Below are 16,396 nucleotides of genomic sequence, written 5' to 3' on the forward strand. Positions count from 1 at the left end.
GATCAAAGGAAAACCTCCCAGTTCTTCACTTGCATAATTGTCTGGTCAGAACTGTATCAAAATATGCCAGTGTTAGTGATGGCTCTGGCTAAAGACTGAAAGGAAGAAGGATGAAAGACAGGAAATGCATTTTCTTTATAATGCTTTTATGTAGACATGCGATTCAAAGAAAGGTAGATTTCATTTCTTTGCTGTTTATTATCCTACAGAAATTCCCCAATTCAGTGTTTAGTGGCACTGGCATAAAATCATCCCATTTTATGATTTCACCCTGGTTTTTAATCTCCCCATTGTGTTTGTGTAGTACTTTGGAAGTTGGGAGACATTTCAGGTGTTAAGTTAGAAAGCAAGTGCTAGCATCTGATTTGATTTTCTGACAAGAAATGTGGGCTTTTTGTAGGTATGAGAGGGAATACTGTCTTTCAAACATCCTAATTATAACCAGTATCAATTAACAGGAAGGTCTTTGGACAATACTGTGTTGTAAAATTGCAGAAGAGACTGTTATGAATCCTATCCTCTTCCAAAGCCCTTTTTCACCACAACCTGACTTTCTTGCTGAGAAGCTTAGCTAGATGTGGAAAGGGAAACTCACATTCCCTTGGGTTTTGTTGGTTAGAAACAAGAAGGATATCGTACTAATGCAACAAATCAGTTTCTTCTGTGCTTTGAACTGATCTGTACATTTTAACATCAAGTTCATACATATACTTTTGACAATATTAGATATGCATAATCTGTTGGTTCTTTCCACCTGGGAACAAAAGAGGGTGGATTCCCCACAGTGGTACATTTGAGCAGCATACAAGCAGTCTATAAACTCTAAAAGAAAAAACTCACATTAAGCAAGTTGGAGCTCATTATGGGAAATTCCCTAAGGACAAAGTCATTGAAAACCTTCTCATTTTCCCAGGTTCACTGTTTCTACTGCATATAATGCACATGCCCTGGATACTCCTGGTGATGGTGGCTCACTGCTTAGTTCTCAACATTTACTCTCAGTGTAATTGTTCTAATGTGAGGAGAAATCAACCTATTACATAGGAGAAAACCCTTGCCTATGAATTTATGTGTAACGGTAGCCCAGGTAGTGCTTAAAGGGGGGAGAAGGAATCCTTGTAACATTCCTGTGCCACATAGAACAGTTTTCTCCAGGCTTATGTTATTGATTGGCTTGTGCTTAATTGTAAATAAGGCACAGTTATTTCAGTCACTTTCATTTCTGAATGTTCTGTTTTTTTCTAGCTAGGCCTATTTGGCTAAGTTTGATTTGGATTTGGGATTTTGGAGCATTATCCCTTCGGCAAAATACATTCTCTTTTTTCCTTTTTTTTTTTTTTTAGAACTGTGCAGTATCTGTGGGGTTCATAGCTCCTTGAAAGCAGAAACATTGATGCCTGAGAATCAGTTCAGGCTCTGAGTCATACCATTCAACCAGTTATTCTAGCAATAAAAGATATTCTGCGGTATTCTGTAATGTAGCAACCTCTGAAATAGAAAGAATTTGCTCATTCGCAAGCTTTTACATTTCTCTCTGCACTAGGAGTGTAGCAGTAAACTGTAAAGTAAGGTTCACAATACCAACATGCCCCTAGAGCCAAGTCCAAAGAAAAAACTCAGAGCTAGACAAATCAATATAGATAGATATATGGATACTTTGCTTTTTCTTTATACTCAGAGAAGATAACACTCTGGTTTAAACACAGACATCCAAAGCAAACCAACCACTAATACATTTTCTCAGTGTAGTGTGCCAAGTTTCTTGGGATTACATTCTGTTGAATTAGTGACTGCCTGGGTTCAAATTAAAAAACACACTGATCTTTGGCAAAATTGTTCTGACCAGTTTAAATGCAATGTTTACCTTTTATTTGAGCTAGTCTGGTGTAGTGGTTAAGGCACCAGGTTAAAAACCAGGAGTTGATGAGTTCTCATCCTGCCTTAGGCCCTAGGAATCAGGCAAGGTTAAACCACTTCCAAAATCCTGCCAAGAAAACTGCAGGGACTAGTCCAAGCAGTTGCCAAGAGTCAGCATTGACTCGAAGGCACAAATAAAATAAAAAATAAATTACCTTTTATTTAGAAATGGCATGCAAACTAGCTTGCAAATAAATATTACTGTTTAAAAGGCTAGCATCTTATAGGAACCCTAAGGGGAAAAAAATGAGGAAACATTTGGCTTCTCCTTGATTATTTGCATTGTTCTATGGTTTTATCTTTGTCAATAACTCCTGCAGAAAATAGAAAAACATGAAAGCCTTGTTACCTCATTTACCTAGCAAAACAAGGGAGGCCTGTCAGGTACTCTGTTGCTCTAATTCTAGACGTGCTTTCCTCTCCTTTCTCTCCTTCACCATACCACAGCTCCTCACAGATTTCCTTTTGATAACTTTCTCAGTTTAGGCCTTTTTTCTCTTTCTGGCTACACGGGTGCAAATCGATATCTGTAACATGAGATGTAGTCTTACTTAAATTGTCAGCAGGCTTTGTTTGATATCTCATTTGCCATTCCTAGTACACCACAGTTGAAACTGAATGAGGTAGATTTAAAAGAAGAAGATGATGCTTATTCTAGATCCATTTTTGCTTGTCCAGTTCCAGGAATCTGCTTGTTTTTCCATAGGATTTTCAGGGGCAGCATTTAATTCTAGCAGAATATGTCTTCAGAGCTGGAAACCAGATATATAGGAGTGTTGACTCTCTTCAGATCTGCATATTCATAAAAAATAACGTTGTGTGCCGTGCTTTATCTTTTCCCAGGAGCAGGAATGGTGGTGGATTGGGAACAAGAAACTGGACTTCTCATGACTTCTGGAGATGTGCGTATTATCCGAATCTGGGATACAGACCGAGAAATGAAAGTGCAGGTAACCCCAATATATCTTACTAATCAACAGTTTGTGGCCTGATCGCAGTACTACAAAAGCATGAGAAGTGTGTGAAGAAAAGCTGTTCAGTGTTATCTGTACAATATGAGTACAGCAGAGTTGGAAGTGCGATCTGGGAAGTTATGGACAGGATGTATCTGGTTAGTGTGCCTGTGAGGGCAGACCTCGGGCAATTATCACCTGTGCCTTCTTGAAACATTGTCGTTGCCTGTGTGTACACAGGCAGGAAGCACACTCTTCTCTCTCCCACATTCAGCACACCCGCCAACAGGGGGTGTGGGTCTTGGCCTGCCTACTACCACTGTCATTAGTACAAGCAATTCTTTCATTTATCATTCGCCCCGGAATACCACCACCTCCCTTCTAACTGAGCCTGCTCAGAGGCAGCCAGAACTGGAAGGCCAGCAGGGAGCAGACTGGTGACCCTCTGCTCACTGATGGGATGGCTGGACAGAAAAACACGCCAGAAGCCAACCCAGCGTCCTGCAGCAGCACTCTGACCAACGGCACAGATCCCATCAGCTGGGCTGAGCATGTCCAGGGCCAAGGAAGGTCCCACTGTCGTCCTCCTCCTCCTCACAACGGCTGTACCTCCGCATGAAACCACAAGCCGCCCAGATCCCTTGTTGCCGTTCTTCATCACTGCTCTTGGAACTAGAAATGCCAGCAGGCAGCACGAGGGGCTGAGGGTCGGCAGTTCTAAATGGTGTGTTTTCCTGACAAGCAACACATTTTCGGAGCTCCCCTTATCCAGGAACTGTTCTCTGTGGTAACTGTCATCTCCCCGAGCCGTCCCTGCACCTGTTTAGGGCGTCCCCCAGATCAGTACTTCCCTGCATCTGCAGCCCAAAGAGCCGACTCTGCCTCTCAGCAAGAGTTGCTCTGCTCCTTTCTACGGGCACGGAGGATAGGAAAGAAGTGCATCCGTTTCAGTGTTCCTGGTATTTGCTCATCCAAACCCTGTTTGGTATTTCTGCATCCTGCCCTGTTGCCCACCGTTGCAAAAAGTAGACTTGTTCACGTCAATTGCCCTAAAACCAAATCTTCTCTTCAGACATATAATGAATGGTAACAGTCTAAGCTGCTGTGAGAAACAAAGTGTAGTCTCTGAAGGTTTTGGAAATTAATTCTATCTGGATGATATTAATTGCGACACTTTGACCTAGCAGTGCAATACAGCTAAGACCATGCTCATCTTAATTATTTTCAAATAAAATTTAATCCGTATAAATTAGAGAACATCAGAAATCAGGAGGATGAAAATATTTTAAATGAGGGTGATTATTAATTATACAAATTGCTTCCTACAGTGCTTCATAAGCTCAAAACTGAATCATACAGCAGCACCTGGCAGAACAGAACTGTAGAGGTCAAGTGTGGAAATGCCTGTACCCAGTTGCTAACCCACAGACGTATATGCATAAAATGTGTGTAATACAATTAACCCCTGCAATTCATTGTCAGGTTATTTGTTATGATGACCTTGAAGAAAGGTAACGTCCTTCATCATTTAGATCATTTGTTTATCTTTTTAGTGCCTATTAAATCTTATTTAATAAGCCTCGTGTGGTGCAGAGTGGTAGGCGTCAGTATTGCAATCGAAACTCTCCCCACAACCCGAGTTCAATCCCAGTGGAAGCTGGATTCTCAGGTAGCTGGCTCCAGTCGACTCAGCCTTCCAGCCTTCTGAGGTTGGTAAAATAAGCACCCAGCTTGCCGGGGAAGGTGACGACTGGGGAAGGCAATGGCAAACCACCGCGTTCTATAGTCTGCCAAGAAAACGTTGCAAAAGCGGCATCCCCCCAAAGGGTCAGACATGGCACGGTGCTTGCACAGGGGACCTTTCACCTTTCAAATCTTATTTGAATCATTCTGTATCTCAGCTGACTTATCAGATGTTTGCTAAAGATTGTGGTCTGCAATCATGCAGCTACAAAATAAGTAGATTGTATTGCCCAGGGAGTTAATAGGAAGTAGCACAGCTGCATGGCTAAGTCAGTGGACAATAGATGAAGTCTGTTCTTGTTCCTGAGTAACTCATTGCCCAGACTGTAGAATGAGAAGGTGATTCCTTCTAGCATCTGATCTTTGCTGAACTGGCAGTGCTACACCAGTAGGTACCTTTGTATCTGCTCCACCATGAAGCTAAAAGCCCAGCAAAGGATAAGCCTTTGTGTCTCCAGCCCTGGCAAGTTATATAGTGACAGGAAGAATAAAGCACCAGCATCCCATTTGGTCACTGCCAGTTTAGGTGACTGCCATATATTGTCTGCTTAGAAGATGCTGTTTTTACTAATGATTTTTGTTATAGAAAACTTTCTCTCTCTGTCCCTCTCGGCACTGCCTATTGACAGATAACTCAAATTAGCTTTCGAATTGCTGCTGCATATAACAACATATATTGGGGTTGTGAACATGTATCAGCTATAGCAGGTGAGGAAAGGGGTGGGTAGCAGACTATAGAAGTAAGTCCTCTCCCCATGGCAGTGTTACGTTCCACGTAACCTGCACATTTGCTGACTCCCCTAGGCATTTCTTTTCATAGCACCGTTGGACCAGTGACTCTGCTTGCCATGGAAGGTTCTGGATAGGACTCTTATCTGGATTAAAGTATCTCATAAAGAGCACTGCAGTCACTCTGCAACACTCTGAGATACAGGGAGGTCTCTTGATTTGGAATTCAGAGCCTTTGTCCTCTGAGAAGCCCTCTAAGCAATTCTAGCACCATTGCAGTAGAAATCTGGTTATCCCTTGATAGTTGTCTCCAACAAACTGTTAAATATTTTTTATTGAGTAAATATAAATATAGCATTGATTAAAAATAGGAAGGAGGTGTGAAATTAGCTAAACACCATTCTGCAGAGCCAGTTCTGATTATTATCTTAGTGTGCAAATGTTGCTCAATTCTTTGGTTGCTTAACTGTAACTGTTTTTCTTTATCACAGCTGTGCTCCTATTATTCCAAGCAAATATTTTATCTGTAGTAAAAAAGAAGTGGTATAGCTTTAGATTAACATTGTTGAGTGTCTTCCCAACAATGTTAATTGTTTCCAATTTCCTAGCCTTGCTCTTTGTATTTATTACCTTTCAAAGTTGTTCTTGTAAAAAGAACATAGCCCTGAGTTTCTGTTCAAGTCGTTTTCTGCAGAACACAAGGTATGAAGCTCAGATTTCTGTAGTAGCCTATTAAGGCTTCCAGATTGCCCTTGACCGTGGCCTTGCATGTGTTTCTTAATTACCTTTTCCTTCAATTTGCTCCCCATAAAAGCAGGAGGGAACATTTCTTGCCTGGAAGAGGTTATAAAACTACCTACTCCAAGCTGTGGAGCCTGACATAGTGAAGCAAAACACTTTCTGGCAAAGTCTCTCTCTTCTTTCCAGAGGAAATATGGGACTTTGGAGCAAGATTGGTTATATACTCCTATAATCCTGAAAATGCCATGGGGTCATGGTGAAATAGAAAAGTTAGCTGCAGTCACAATTGCAGTCACTGTAAGCAACTCACCTTAACTGGTTGAGCAGGTCACCAATCACTCTTTAGGGCTCAAGAAACAGTGACGCAAGCTTTAATAGGTGTTTGTTTCAACACTGGTATCTTCCCGTAAAACGCTCCATCTGTCCTTCTTCCAGTGTGGTTGCGTTTCCTTCTTATGCCAGTTTGCTGCTAGCTGTACGTTGAGCAAGTGTAGATTGATTACTCTCCAGAGAAAAGTTGTGTATATGCTTTAAATTGCATTTAGCTTTCTGTCCTGTCTTTTCATGTAGCATGTATGACTGCTGTGGGACAAAGCTGAGTGATGAAAAAGATGTCTCCTCCGAGACGTTTATTTAACTCATAAGATTTTTAATAAGAGGATAAATCAGGAGGACCTCTTTCCTTTGAAATGAAGAGCTGCTTCACCTATTTGTTACAATGCAGAACTTGGTCAGTGGATGTGTGAGCCACTGCCTGAGTGCACATACGAAGGTGCTGATGGACTCTAAAGTCTTCTTACACACTGTATATGAAAGTGTGATCACGAGTCCTTTTTTGACATATGTGCCTCAAATAAAAAATGAGAGTCATGATCTCACTTTCATATATTTCAGCATGATTGCCTATTAGAAGTAATCCCAATGCCTTCTTCAAAACGAAGACCATGTGCAACAAAGAATTTGTGGAACACTCCTACAGCATCTTTTGATTTTGTTTTGCTCTGTATTAATGTTGCCCAGATCTGAATTATAACAGCACTGTAGTTTGCTTCTATAAAAGAGGCCAACAGCAGTAACTTATTGAACTGCACTAAGGTAAAATGACACTGCTCAGAAAAACCAAAAGGGCCTCACAGCACTAAGATGCTTGTTATGGCATATGTTTCAGGGGACTATAGTCTAATATACCTGTGGTTGAGCTCTTTTAGTATCTCCAGTAATGATGGAAGTGGGCAACAAATTGTATTGATAGGAAATCTACCTTTCCTATTAAAAATTGTCCAAGACAAATGCATACTTAAGTAACAAAGGCATGTGACACAAATAACAAAAAAGATAATTGTGCAGTCAGCCAGCATAAATGCATTTGGAAAGTTACAGTAAATGAGAAAGATGTTATTGATCAAAAAGAAAATAATGTGGGGGGCTGATTGTTTGTTAGAGATGCTGTTTGCTAAACCCGTAGCAGCCACTCAGAACCACAAAAGCTAGATTCTGAGTCTTATTAACGAGATTTATTGTATTAAAAAATGGGATAGGTTACAGAATCTTGGAAACTGGCTATGTGTCCTTTTTTTTTTTTTTTTTTGTGAGTATGTGTGCCTTCAAGTCAGGTTTTGACTCCTGGCAACTGCCTGGACTAGTCCCTGCATTTTTCTTGGCAAGGTTTTTCAGAATTGGTTTGCCTTTGCCTCCTTCCTAGGGCTGAGGGAAAGCAACTGGCCCAAGGTCACTGGCTTTGTGCCTAAGGTTGGACTAGAACTCACCGTCTCCTGGTTTCTAGCCTGATGCCTTAACCACTACCCCAAACTGACTATCATGCGTACTTTAGTATCCCATTTATTGGTAAGTTTGCTAAGGCAGAGATTTCTTGAATTTCTTACTGAGTACCTTACTGAGTATTGACTATTCTAAAGCCTTTGACTGTGTGGACCATAACAAATTGTGGCAAGTTCTTAGTGGTATGGGGATACCAAGTCATCTTGTATGCCTCCTGAAGAATCTGTATAACGACCAAGTAGCAACAGTAAGAACAGACCACGGAACAACGGACTGGTTTAAGATTGGGAAAGGAGTACGGCAGGGCTGTATACTCTCACCCTACCTATTCAACTTGTATGCAGAACACATCATGCGACAAGCTGGTCTTGAGGAATCCAAGGCTGGAGTTAAAATCTCTGGAAGAAACATTAACAATCTCAGATATGCAGATGATACCACTTTGATGGCTGAAAGTGAAGAGGAACTGAGGAGCCTTATGATGAAGGTGAAAGAAGAAAGTGCAAAAGCTGGCTTGCAGCTAAACCTCAAAAAAACCAAGATTATGGCAACCAGCTTGATTGATAACTGGCAAATAGAGGGAGAAAATGTAGAAGCAGTGAAAGACTTTGTATTCCTAGGTGCAAAGATTACTGCAGATGCTGACTGCAGTCAGGAAATCAGAAGACGCTTAATCCTTGGGAGAAGAGCAATGACAAATCTCGATAAAATAGTTAAGAGCAGAGACATCACACTGACAACAAAGGCCCGCATAGTTAAAGCAATGGTGTTCCCTGTAGTAACATATGGCTGCGAGAGCTGGACCATAAGGAAGGCTGAGCGAAGGAAGATCGATGCTTTTGAACTGTGGTGTTGGAGGAAAATTCTGAGAGTGCCTTGGACTGCAAGAAGATCAAACCAGTCCATCCTCCAGGAAATAAAGCCAGACTGCTCACTTGAGGGAATGATATTAAAGGCAAAACTGAAATACTTTTGCCACATAATGAGAAGACAGGACACCCTGGAGAAGATGCTGATGCTAGGGAGAGTGGAAGGCAAAAGGAAGAGGGGCCGACCAAGGGCAAGATGGATGGATGATATTCTAGAGGTGACGGACTCGTCCCTGGGGGAGCTGGGGATGTTGACGACCAAGAGGAAGCTCTGGCGTGGGCTGGTCCATGAAGTCACGAAGAGTCGGAAGCGACTAAACGAATAAACAACAACAAACCTCTTGAAGTAGTGGGAAGGCTGCTACTTGCTTTCCTAATACAGGAGGAATGTGTAGATGTTCTGGCCCTATAATGTTTTTCAAACCACTCTCTGCTTTTCCAAACTCTGAGAAGTCTGTAACTTTGTTGCATAATATGGGTACTGCCCACTCCCCCGAAAAGGCCCTATCCAGTGGCCTGTCCATATTGGTGAACTAAACAGTCATCTAGGGCACCATGTTAAATAGGGCATCAAATGTTGGGGGGGGGGAGGAATTAAAAATGAATATTTGCCCCTTTTTTTTCTTAACAAAAACTCCTCCCTAAATCGGCTCTTGAATTTGGGATTGCCAGTTGAGTGACTTACCTAGAGCCCTAGTTTCTGGCAGCTAATCTAGGACATCCCCCGTGGCAGGTATGAACAACACTTTTGGACCCCAGGGCCATGTGGGGCACTAGCCAGGGGCTTTAATTCTGTGTGCATTTGCATGTGCACAGCAGAGATTCCATGAATGCTCTTTATTTATTTAATCACAGAATCTTGAGAGCCTGTTCAAGTTTCTCTCTGTCCCATCCTACACTAAACAAAAGGCTGGGTTGTTTTGAGTTTCTTTCCCTTTTTCTCAGCACTGTGTAATCTTTTCTGCCAGCTAATTAATTCCTTCCCCCATTAAGGGCTTGCTCATACCTTTCCTATCCCCAGGTCAGCTCTTAATTCCTTTACAGCTACCATCAATTAGCAATGCGGAAACCGTGATTTTTTTCCCCCTCACATTAGGATTGCTAAAGTGAGCTTTAAATCTACAAACACACACACACACACCCAGTGATTTCTGTCTAGCATGGTGTTTCAGCTCTGCTAATAGCAATGGCAGAGCAACTTTGCTTTCTCCACTGCCCTGCTAATGGCTTGGACATCAAGGAGGAGGGGAGGGGAGTATCTTATGTCTAATCTACATGGCTGAAGTTTGTATGGGAGAAAGCCCTCCTTAAGACAGGCAAATTGAGGGTTATCAAAGGTCACTGGTCTCAGGCAGTTCCTGGGCATGTACATGATGCAACTGCTGGGCTAAAAGTTAGCTGATTTGGGATCTCTCATTGCCTGGCTGTTGAAAAGTGTCATAAATATAATGAAATCAGGTCCAGCTTACTGTGCTGGCCACTCTATACAGGGACCTTTAAAAAATGAAATTGGGTTGCTATTCCCCTATATCAAACCATGGTTGTGCATTTGCTTGTAAAATTCCACCACAGTTGATTAGGTATGAGGGCAATATGAGAATCATCCTGTTGTCATGGGGGGCTGAAGGATCTATATTGCTTACCATATAGTATTAGGTGGAGTGACTTGAGATGGTCTCCATATGGTACTGTAACGTATAGGAAATGCATGTTTAGACAAGAAGTTCTGATATATGACTGAGAAAGGCAAAGGTAAAAAGGAGATACAGATTACTACACCCAATTGGGTCAGGTTACCTGTTGAATTTAAATGGATACCTGCATCATTGCTTCTCTCTCTTTCTCTACCCAAATACATTTGGAGAATTACAGTACATTTTGCTGACTTTATATAAGTATCACATAACTATCATTAGTTTAAAAGATTGTGCCAAACCACTTGATTTAAACTGACAAGAATTATAAGCCATACCTCTGTGTGTGTGTGTGTGTGTGTGTGTCTGGATATACGTACATCCATACACACAAACACAAAGATACTGTCTCAGTTCGTCCTGCTTTAGTGACATGGCATCTGGACAGAATTAGATCAATGTGCTCTATATGGGGTTGCCTTTCAAGATAATTTGGAAACATCAGCTGGTGCAAATTTATTGTCTTGGTGCCTGGAACATTTGACATACATATTTTACCAGTTGGACTGGCTGCATTTCAAGCCCCCAGCAGAACGCATGTAATGACCTTTAAAGGTATAAACAGTGTAGGACTGAATTGTCCATAGAATTACCATCACCTATGATTGTATCCATACAGAAAGATCAGTATCTGAGGCATTACATCGTTGCATTACAGTAACCAGGTAAATACTGTGCCATTAATAAGAACAGTTATATTAACGGCAGTCCCTCGTGTGTGGAATTCTGTTCCAGTCAAGATTTGTCAAGCGTAAAATGGGAGCTAAAGTCCTATGTGTATACTCTGTCTCTTTTTAAAATATTTTCATTGTAATGCTATATATATGATGTGGTTTAGCTGTGATATTTTTTATTATCTACTGTGAATTTGCATGTTTGCCTGTGCCTTAAGAGACAGCCTTTGCTTCTTGAACTAAATAAAATAATATACATGGCCAGTGGATTTTCAGCTTTGAATTGCTATTTTAATGTTTTAGGATATTCCCACTGGGGCTGACAGCTGTGTTACCAGTCTCTCCTGTGATTCTCATCGTTCACTCATTGTAGCAGGGCTTGGAGATGGCTCCATTCGGGTTTATGACCGACGGATGGCTCTGAGTGAATGGTAAGACAGCTGCCTCATTCCTGAGATCAGCGGGGGGAAGCTTATGCTTGTTCTGACTCCACTGTTTGGTTGAGCACCTATGCATGGAGTAGGAACACTTGCTCTAGCAACATTAGATTTCCACAGACTGCTGTCAGTTGCAACAATTATCTTTCTCTTCTCCTTTTCCATATACATCTTAAGGTTGGATGAATTTTAACATGTGCCTTCCTATATGAGGGAGGGAGGAGAGATGGGTGGATGGAAAGGGAGGGAGGGAGAGATGGGTGGATGGAAAGGGAGGGAGGGCCTAGAAGCAAATGCTATGAGTACAGTTTTTTAACAAAATATTTTTGTTAACATAAAAGATAAAGCAATATTGTATGAATTTTTCCCTTTCCTGACATAAAGGCAGGTTATAAATCACATGCATGCAGGGCATGATTGCTGCCTATCTTTTCTCCTGGCTTCCATCTTCTCTTCTGTTGTACCTATCAATCCCAAAACGTATCAAGGATATCTGCTGAAATAACCAGCTGAAGGAAGAGTGATGCCTTATAGTGGCAGCTCTCATTCAATGGCTGCAGCTTCCCTTCAGTGAGAAACCCATCCTAGCAAGCAGATGATTCTCCTTGCAGCAACTTCTGGGTTTTCCCCAGCATCTTATTTACAGAATTTCTCCTTTCGCTTGTAGCCGTGTGATGACCTATCGAGAGCATGCAGCCTGGGTGGTGAAGGCATATTTGCAGAAACATCCTGAAGGCAACATCATGAGTGTCAGGTAAAAAAAAAAAATGAAGTAAATGAAAAGGACAAGGACCTCTGAATATTTATGTGACATTTTCCTGCCAAAACATTATTTTGTGCATTCTTGTTTGAAAATTTATCTAAACAATAATGAGGTTTGAGCTCTTTACTTTGGCATTTCTATCCCGCAATTAACTCCTGATTGAAAACTGGAGTGGCAGAAGAATAGCTTTGTTCCTTAGAACAGTGGTTCTTAAACACCGATTAGAACAAACTCTACTGAAGTATCTGACAAAATTATACATCCCTGCAGCCAAGGATCAGTCTTATCTCAGGTTGGAGAGCCAAATAACAGAGGGAGGACAGCAGTATTCTGTAAGAGGGAGCACCCTAAGCCACGAGAAAAGGCCACCCCTCTCCAGTTGAACCTCCTGGACTCTCACCAGACAGAAACACAAGTATTGCAATGGACAAGCCTCGAGGTGGGGCACAGCATTCAGGCCTGCTTTCAGGATCCTTTGGGGTAGGATCAGGAAGAAATCTGTGGCTTTGATGACAGCTCTCATTTTGAAAACTTTAAAAGGAATAATCCTCCACTTTAAACAGATATTTTTTTCTGACTCTGGAGCAAAAGGGAGGAATTGGGTAATTAGCCAAAATAAATCATTTGTGCATTGGATCTGTTAACCTCCCTTTCCTTCAAGAACCAAGGCAATAGACTTGGCTCTCCCTCTTGTGTTTTCTCCTAAAAGTAACCACACTGTGAGGTAGGTTGGATTGATGGAGAGAGTAACTGGTCTAAGGTCACCAAGTTGAGCTTCCATGGCAGAATGTGGACTTGAACCTGCATCTCCTGATTCCTAGTCCAACACCTTAGCCACTAGAGCACATTGGCTCTCACAAATCTTTTGCCAGCAAGAAAGAAAACTAAATAAAGAAACAGTGGGAGAGATTTCATTGCATGTTCTGAGCTTATTGCTATGCAAAATTATTTCCCCATCTAGCAATTTTTTGTGCATAAATCCATTCCTTATGCTCAGTAAATATGGTGTGAGAGCACTGTCTCTATTAAGTGCTCCATTCAGAGGACAGCAGAATATAATTTATTGCCCCTAGATTGCCATTTGTTTTTAGAGAGGTTCTTGTTTTTAGACTGGGTTGAAAAAAACATATAATTCTCTGTGATGTAATACTTACCCACAACTGCTATTGGGCAGCAAATTCTGTCATCCTTATTTTCCCTAGGAAGGAGGTAAAGAGGTTTCATTTGCAGAATGTGAAGCTCTTTGTGGTAGTTTCCTTTTTATGAATATAATTTTTATTAAGAATTTTGATTACAATAGAAACTAATACAAAGTAAACTCAGAGAAAGAGAATTAAAAAAAGAAAAAAAGTGCAGAAAAAAAAAGAAAAAGAAAGAATATAATAAAGAAAAAGAAAAGAAATACATAAAGAAGTGACTTCTAACCTTCATCACAAGTATAAACAAATTTAGTAACTCTTTACCCCCTATAAGGTGACAAATAGATATCTCTTCATCCCTTATCTATAAGCAAATCCATAAAACTTCAACTTTTCAATCCTAGTGTCAGCAAAAAGTCCATAAAGGGTTACCAGAATTTTGCAAAAAATCTCTTATTTTAACCTTGATCAAATAAACCAACTTTATATTCCTTCCTTTTACTTCTAACAGTCTTGATCTTTAATTCAACCAAATATTGTTGTAGGATATGATTTCTCTTCTTCTTTATCCCATCGCACAGTTTTCTTCAAGGCTTTAACCAGCCTCTTTTGTAGATCCAGTAAGAAAACATCGTCCGGGTCATTCTCTTGGTTTATCATTTATATTTCCCTTTTAATTTTTAAAACTTCAGCCAGTTTCTTTCATATATCCTGTAAAGTGTCCTTTTCCAAATCAATCCCTTGGCCTATCATTTGTAGTTCCACATCTGTCATTCCTTCATTAACAATTTTTGGACATAGTCTATCCATAGAAGCAGACATCATTACTGACAGTGTTGATACTGTAGTTACTAGTTTTTGGCTCCATTCTTCAAAGATCTCCTTTAATGTTCCTGATGTTAGAAAGTTTTGTGTCATTTTGTAACTCCCAGTATTAACTGACATCAAGAACATACTTGTATTTTTTTTTCCTTCTGCTTAGAATCTTTAGTCCTGTCTAGTGTCAAGTTTCTAAAATCATAAAGTAACTTATCTTTTTATGACTTACAATAGCCAGGATAGCCAAAATAAGTCTGTTTCCCATGAGAAGCTATTTATTTCTTGAAGTTAATTCCAAAATTTTATAGTAAAAGTCAATATTCCAAATTTATCTGGACCCTTAATCTGTTTATAACTTTCTTAGATCAAAATCTAAGCTTTTTGCTGTTTATTTCAATTTTTTAAAGTTCTTAAGCTTATAATTAATTTTTATTTTGTTCAGAGTTGAAGATAAACTCACCTGATGACTTTTCAAGCTTGTCATTCTGAATGTTTTTAATAGCTTTACAATGGCTAATAGGCAATTTCCAAAAATGATTAGAAAGTGAGGCTTGTGAACTTAGTGTCCTTTAAAAGGCTCTACTGCAGTTGCAAGCAAGATGGCTGATTCCTTTGTCTCCCAGCTCTGAAAACCACTGAAAACCACTGTCCTGCGGTCTCCTCGCAAGGAGCAGCCATCCGGAGCACATGTGGGCAATCTTCCATCCTATCTTTATCCAGAGAAGTTCCAAGGAACTGGTCTACTCATCAGTTCCTTGGTCTTTGCCATGGTCGTTGGCTCTGCTTTCACTGAGAGGTCTTCAGTTCACCATACCTCCCCCGAAAGTCCCTGTGTGGTAGTTTCGTCAGAGTATTGACTCTGAATTAACCTCCATAGGCTGCACCTGCCATTGGGTAAGCGTCAGATTTTCAGCAATAGCATTTCTCATTCAGATTCAGATGGGACCAAAATCTTCCTGGAAACAGGGTATGTGTTGACTCCCATGTAACTTCCCCATTGTCTTCAGTAGCATATTGTTTATAGTTTGTTTTGTCAAAAGAGGATGCAACTCAGGCACACTATGAAGGAATTTGATACAGCAAATATGCTGAAGCTGAGGAGACCTCAGGCTAGTTGGTATATAGATGGGAGAGAACCTATTGTGAATATATATCGGATTGGGTGCCCCAGAGCAAAGGCAAGATAGAAATGTATTTTGTGAACCAAGAAAATAAGCAGATTTGATCCCAAGTTAAGTCTGTTGTGCAATTCCAGTTGTAGAGTCCTTGCTAATACTAGACAAAGCCAGGAGCTTCCCAGTGCAAGGCAGCAGCAAGAGCAGAATATCACCTAATATTGCCTAGAACAAACGGTACTTAATTTCTGTCATCCCAGGACTAAACCCCTGTGCCTTCTTACATACTCACTGCTGATTATTTATTTAGTATACTTATATACCACGTGCTCCCAGCAAAGCTAGCCCATACTGGCTTCTAGAAAAATTCAATAAAGAATAATCAAATCCAAATAAAATATATAATATCATGAAACAATTAATAGTCACAAATCAAAAATAGTCTAAACTGGCACAACAAATCATGGCATCAGCATTCAAAACAAAACAAAAAAACCCATAGCCCCTTTTGGGGAAAGCCTAAGCTGTAAAAGTAAGTTATTAATTTGGTCTTAAAACATGCCAAAGAAGAGCATGCTGAAGAGCACAGATGTCTTCCACACTGTCGGAGGAGGGAACATGAGCTACCACCAAGAGAGTCCTGATGCCAGGGCAGCTTTCTTCTTGGGCAGCCTGCAGAATTCGGGAACACCACAGGGTCCCCAAAGACCCCCGAACTGCAGAACTGATCTTTCAAAGGAGAAATACCTCTGTCTAAAGCAGGAAAAGCCCCTCCCCAAATCTGAAATCTGGTCATATTAGGGATATGCAGTGTTTCTGAGCCTGGATGGATAATATAATTTAGGCAGAAGGGTGGAATCTCCTGATTTTGGATTACATCTTCCTGCAGTCCAGCCACTCTGCTGGGTCAGGAGAGATGTTGGAAGTCTTTGTTAAGCAACACCTGATAGTTGCAGGTTTCCCACCCTGCAATCCTGGGAGTTGAAATCCAACACATCTGGAGGGCACCAGATTATGGAAGGAT

At 40.8% G+C, this 16,396-nt stretch overlaps 1 protein-coding gene across 3 annotated transcripts in view; it reads left to right on the top strand.

The window, feature by feature from the left end:
- The window catches only part of RPTOR (regulatory associated protein of MTOR complex 1), a 420,855-nt gene that overhangs the window by 394,603 nt on the left and 9,856 nt on the right, over positions 1-16,396 (top strand). For all 3 annotated transcript variants that reach the window (XM_063293407.1, XM_063293409.1, XM_063293408.1), the window contains 3 exons: positions 2,761-2,867; positions 11,403-11,530; positions 12,204-12,290. In XM_063293407.1, coding sequence (XP_063149477.1) covers positions 2,761-2,867; positions 11,403-11,530; positions 12,204-12,290 — 322 coding nt within the window. The remainder of the gene's footprint in view (positions 1-2,760; positions 2,868-11,402; positions 11,531-12,203; positions 12,291-16,396) is intronic.

Source organism: Candoia aspera, chromosome 2 (assembly GCF_035149785.1).
Source record: "Candoia aspera isolate rCanAsp1 chromosome 2, rCanAsp1.hap2, whole genome shotgun sequence".
In the NCBI taxonomy this organism is placed as follows: domain Eukaryota; kingdom Metazoa; phylum Chordata; class Lepidosauria; order Squamata; family Boidae; genus Candoia; species Candoia aspera.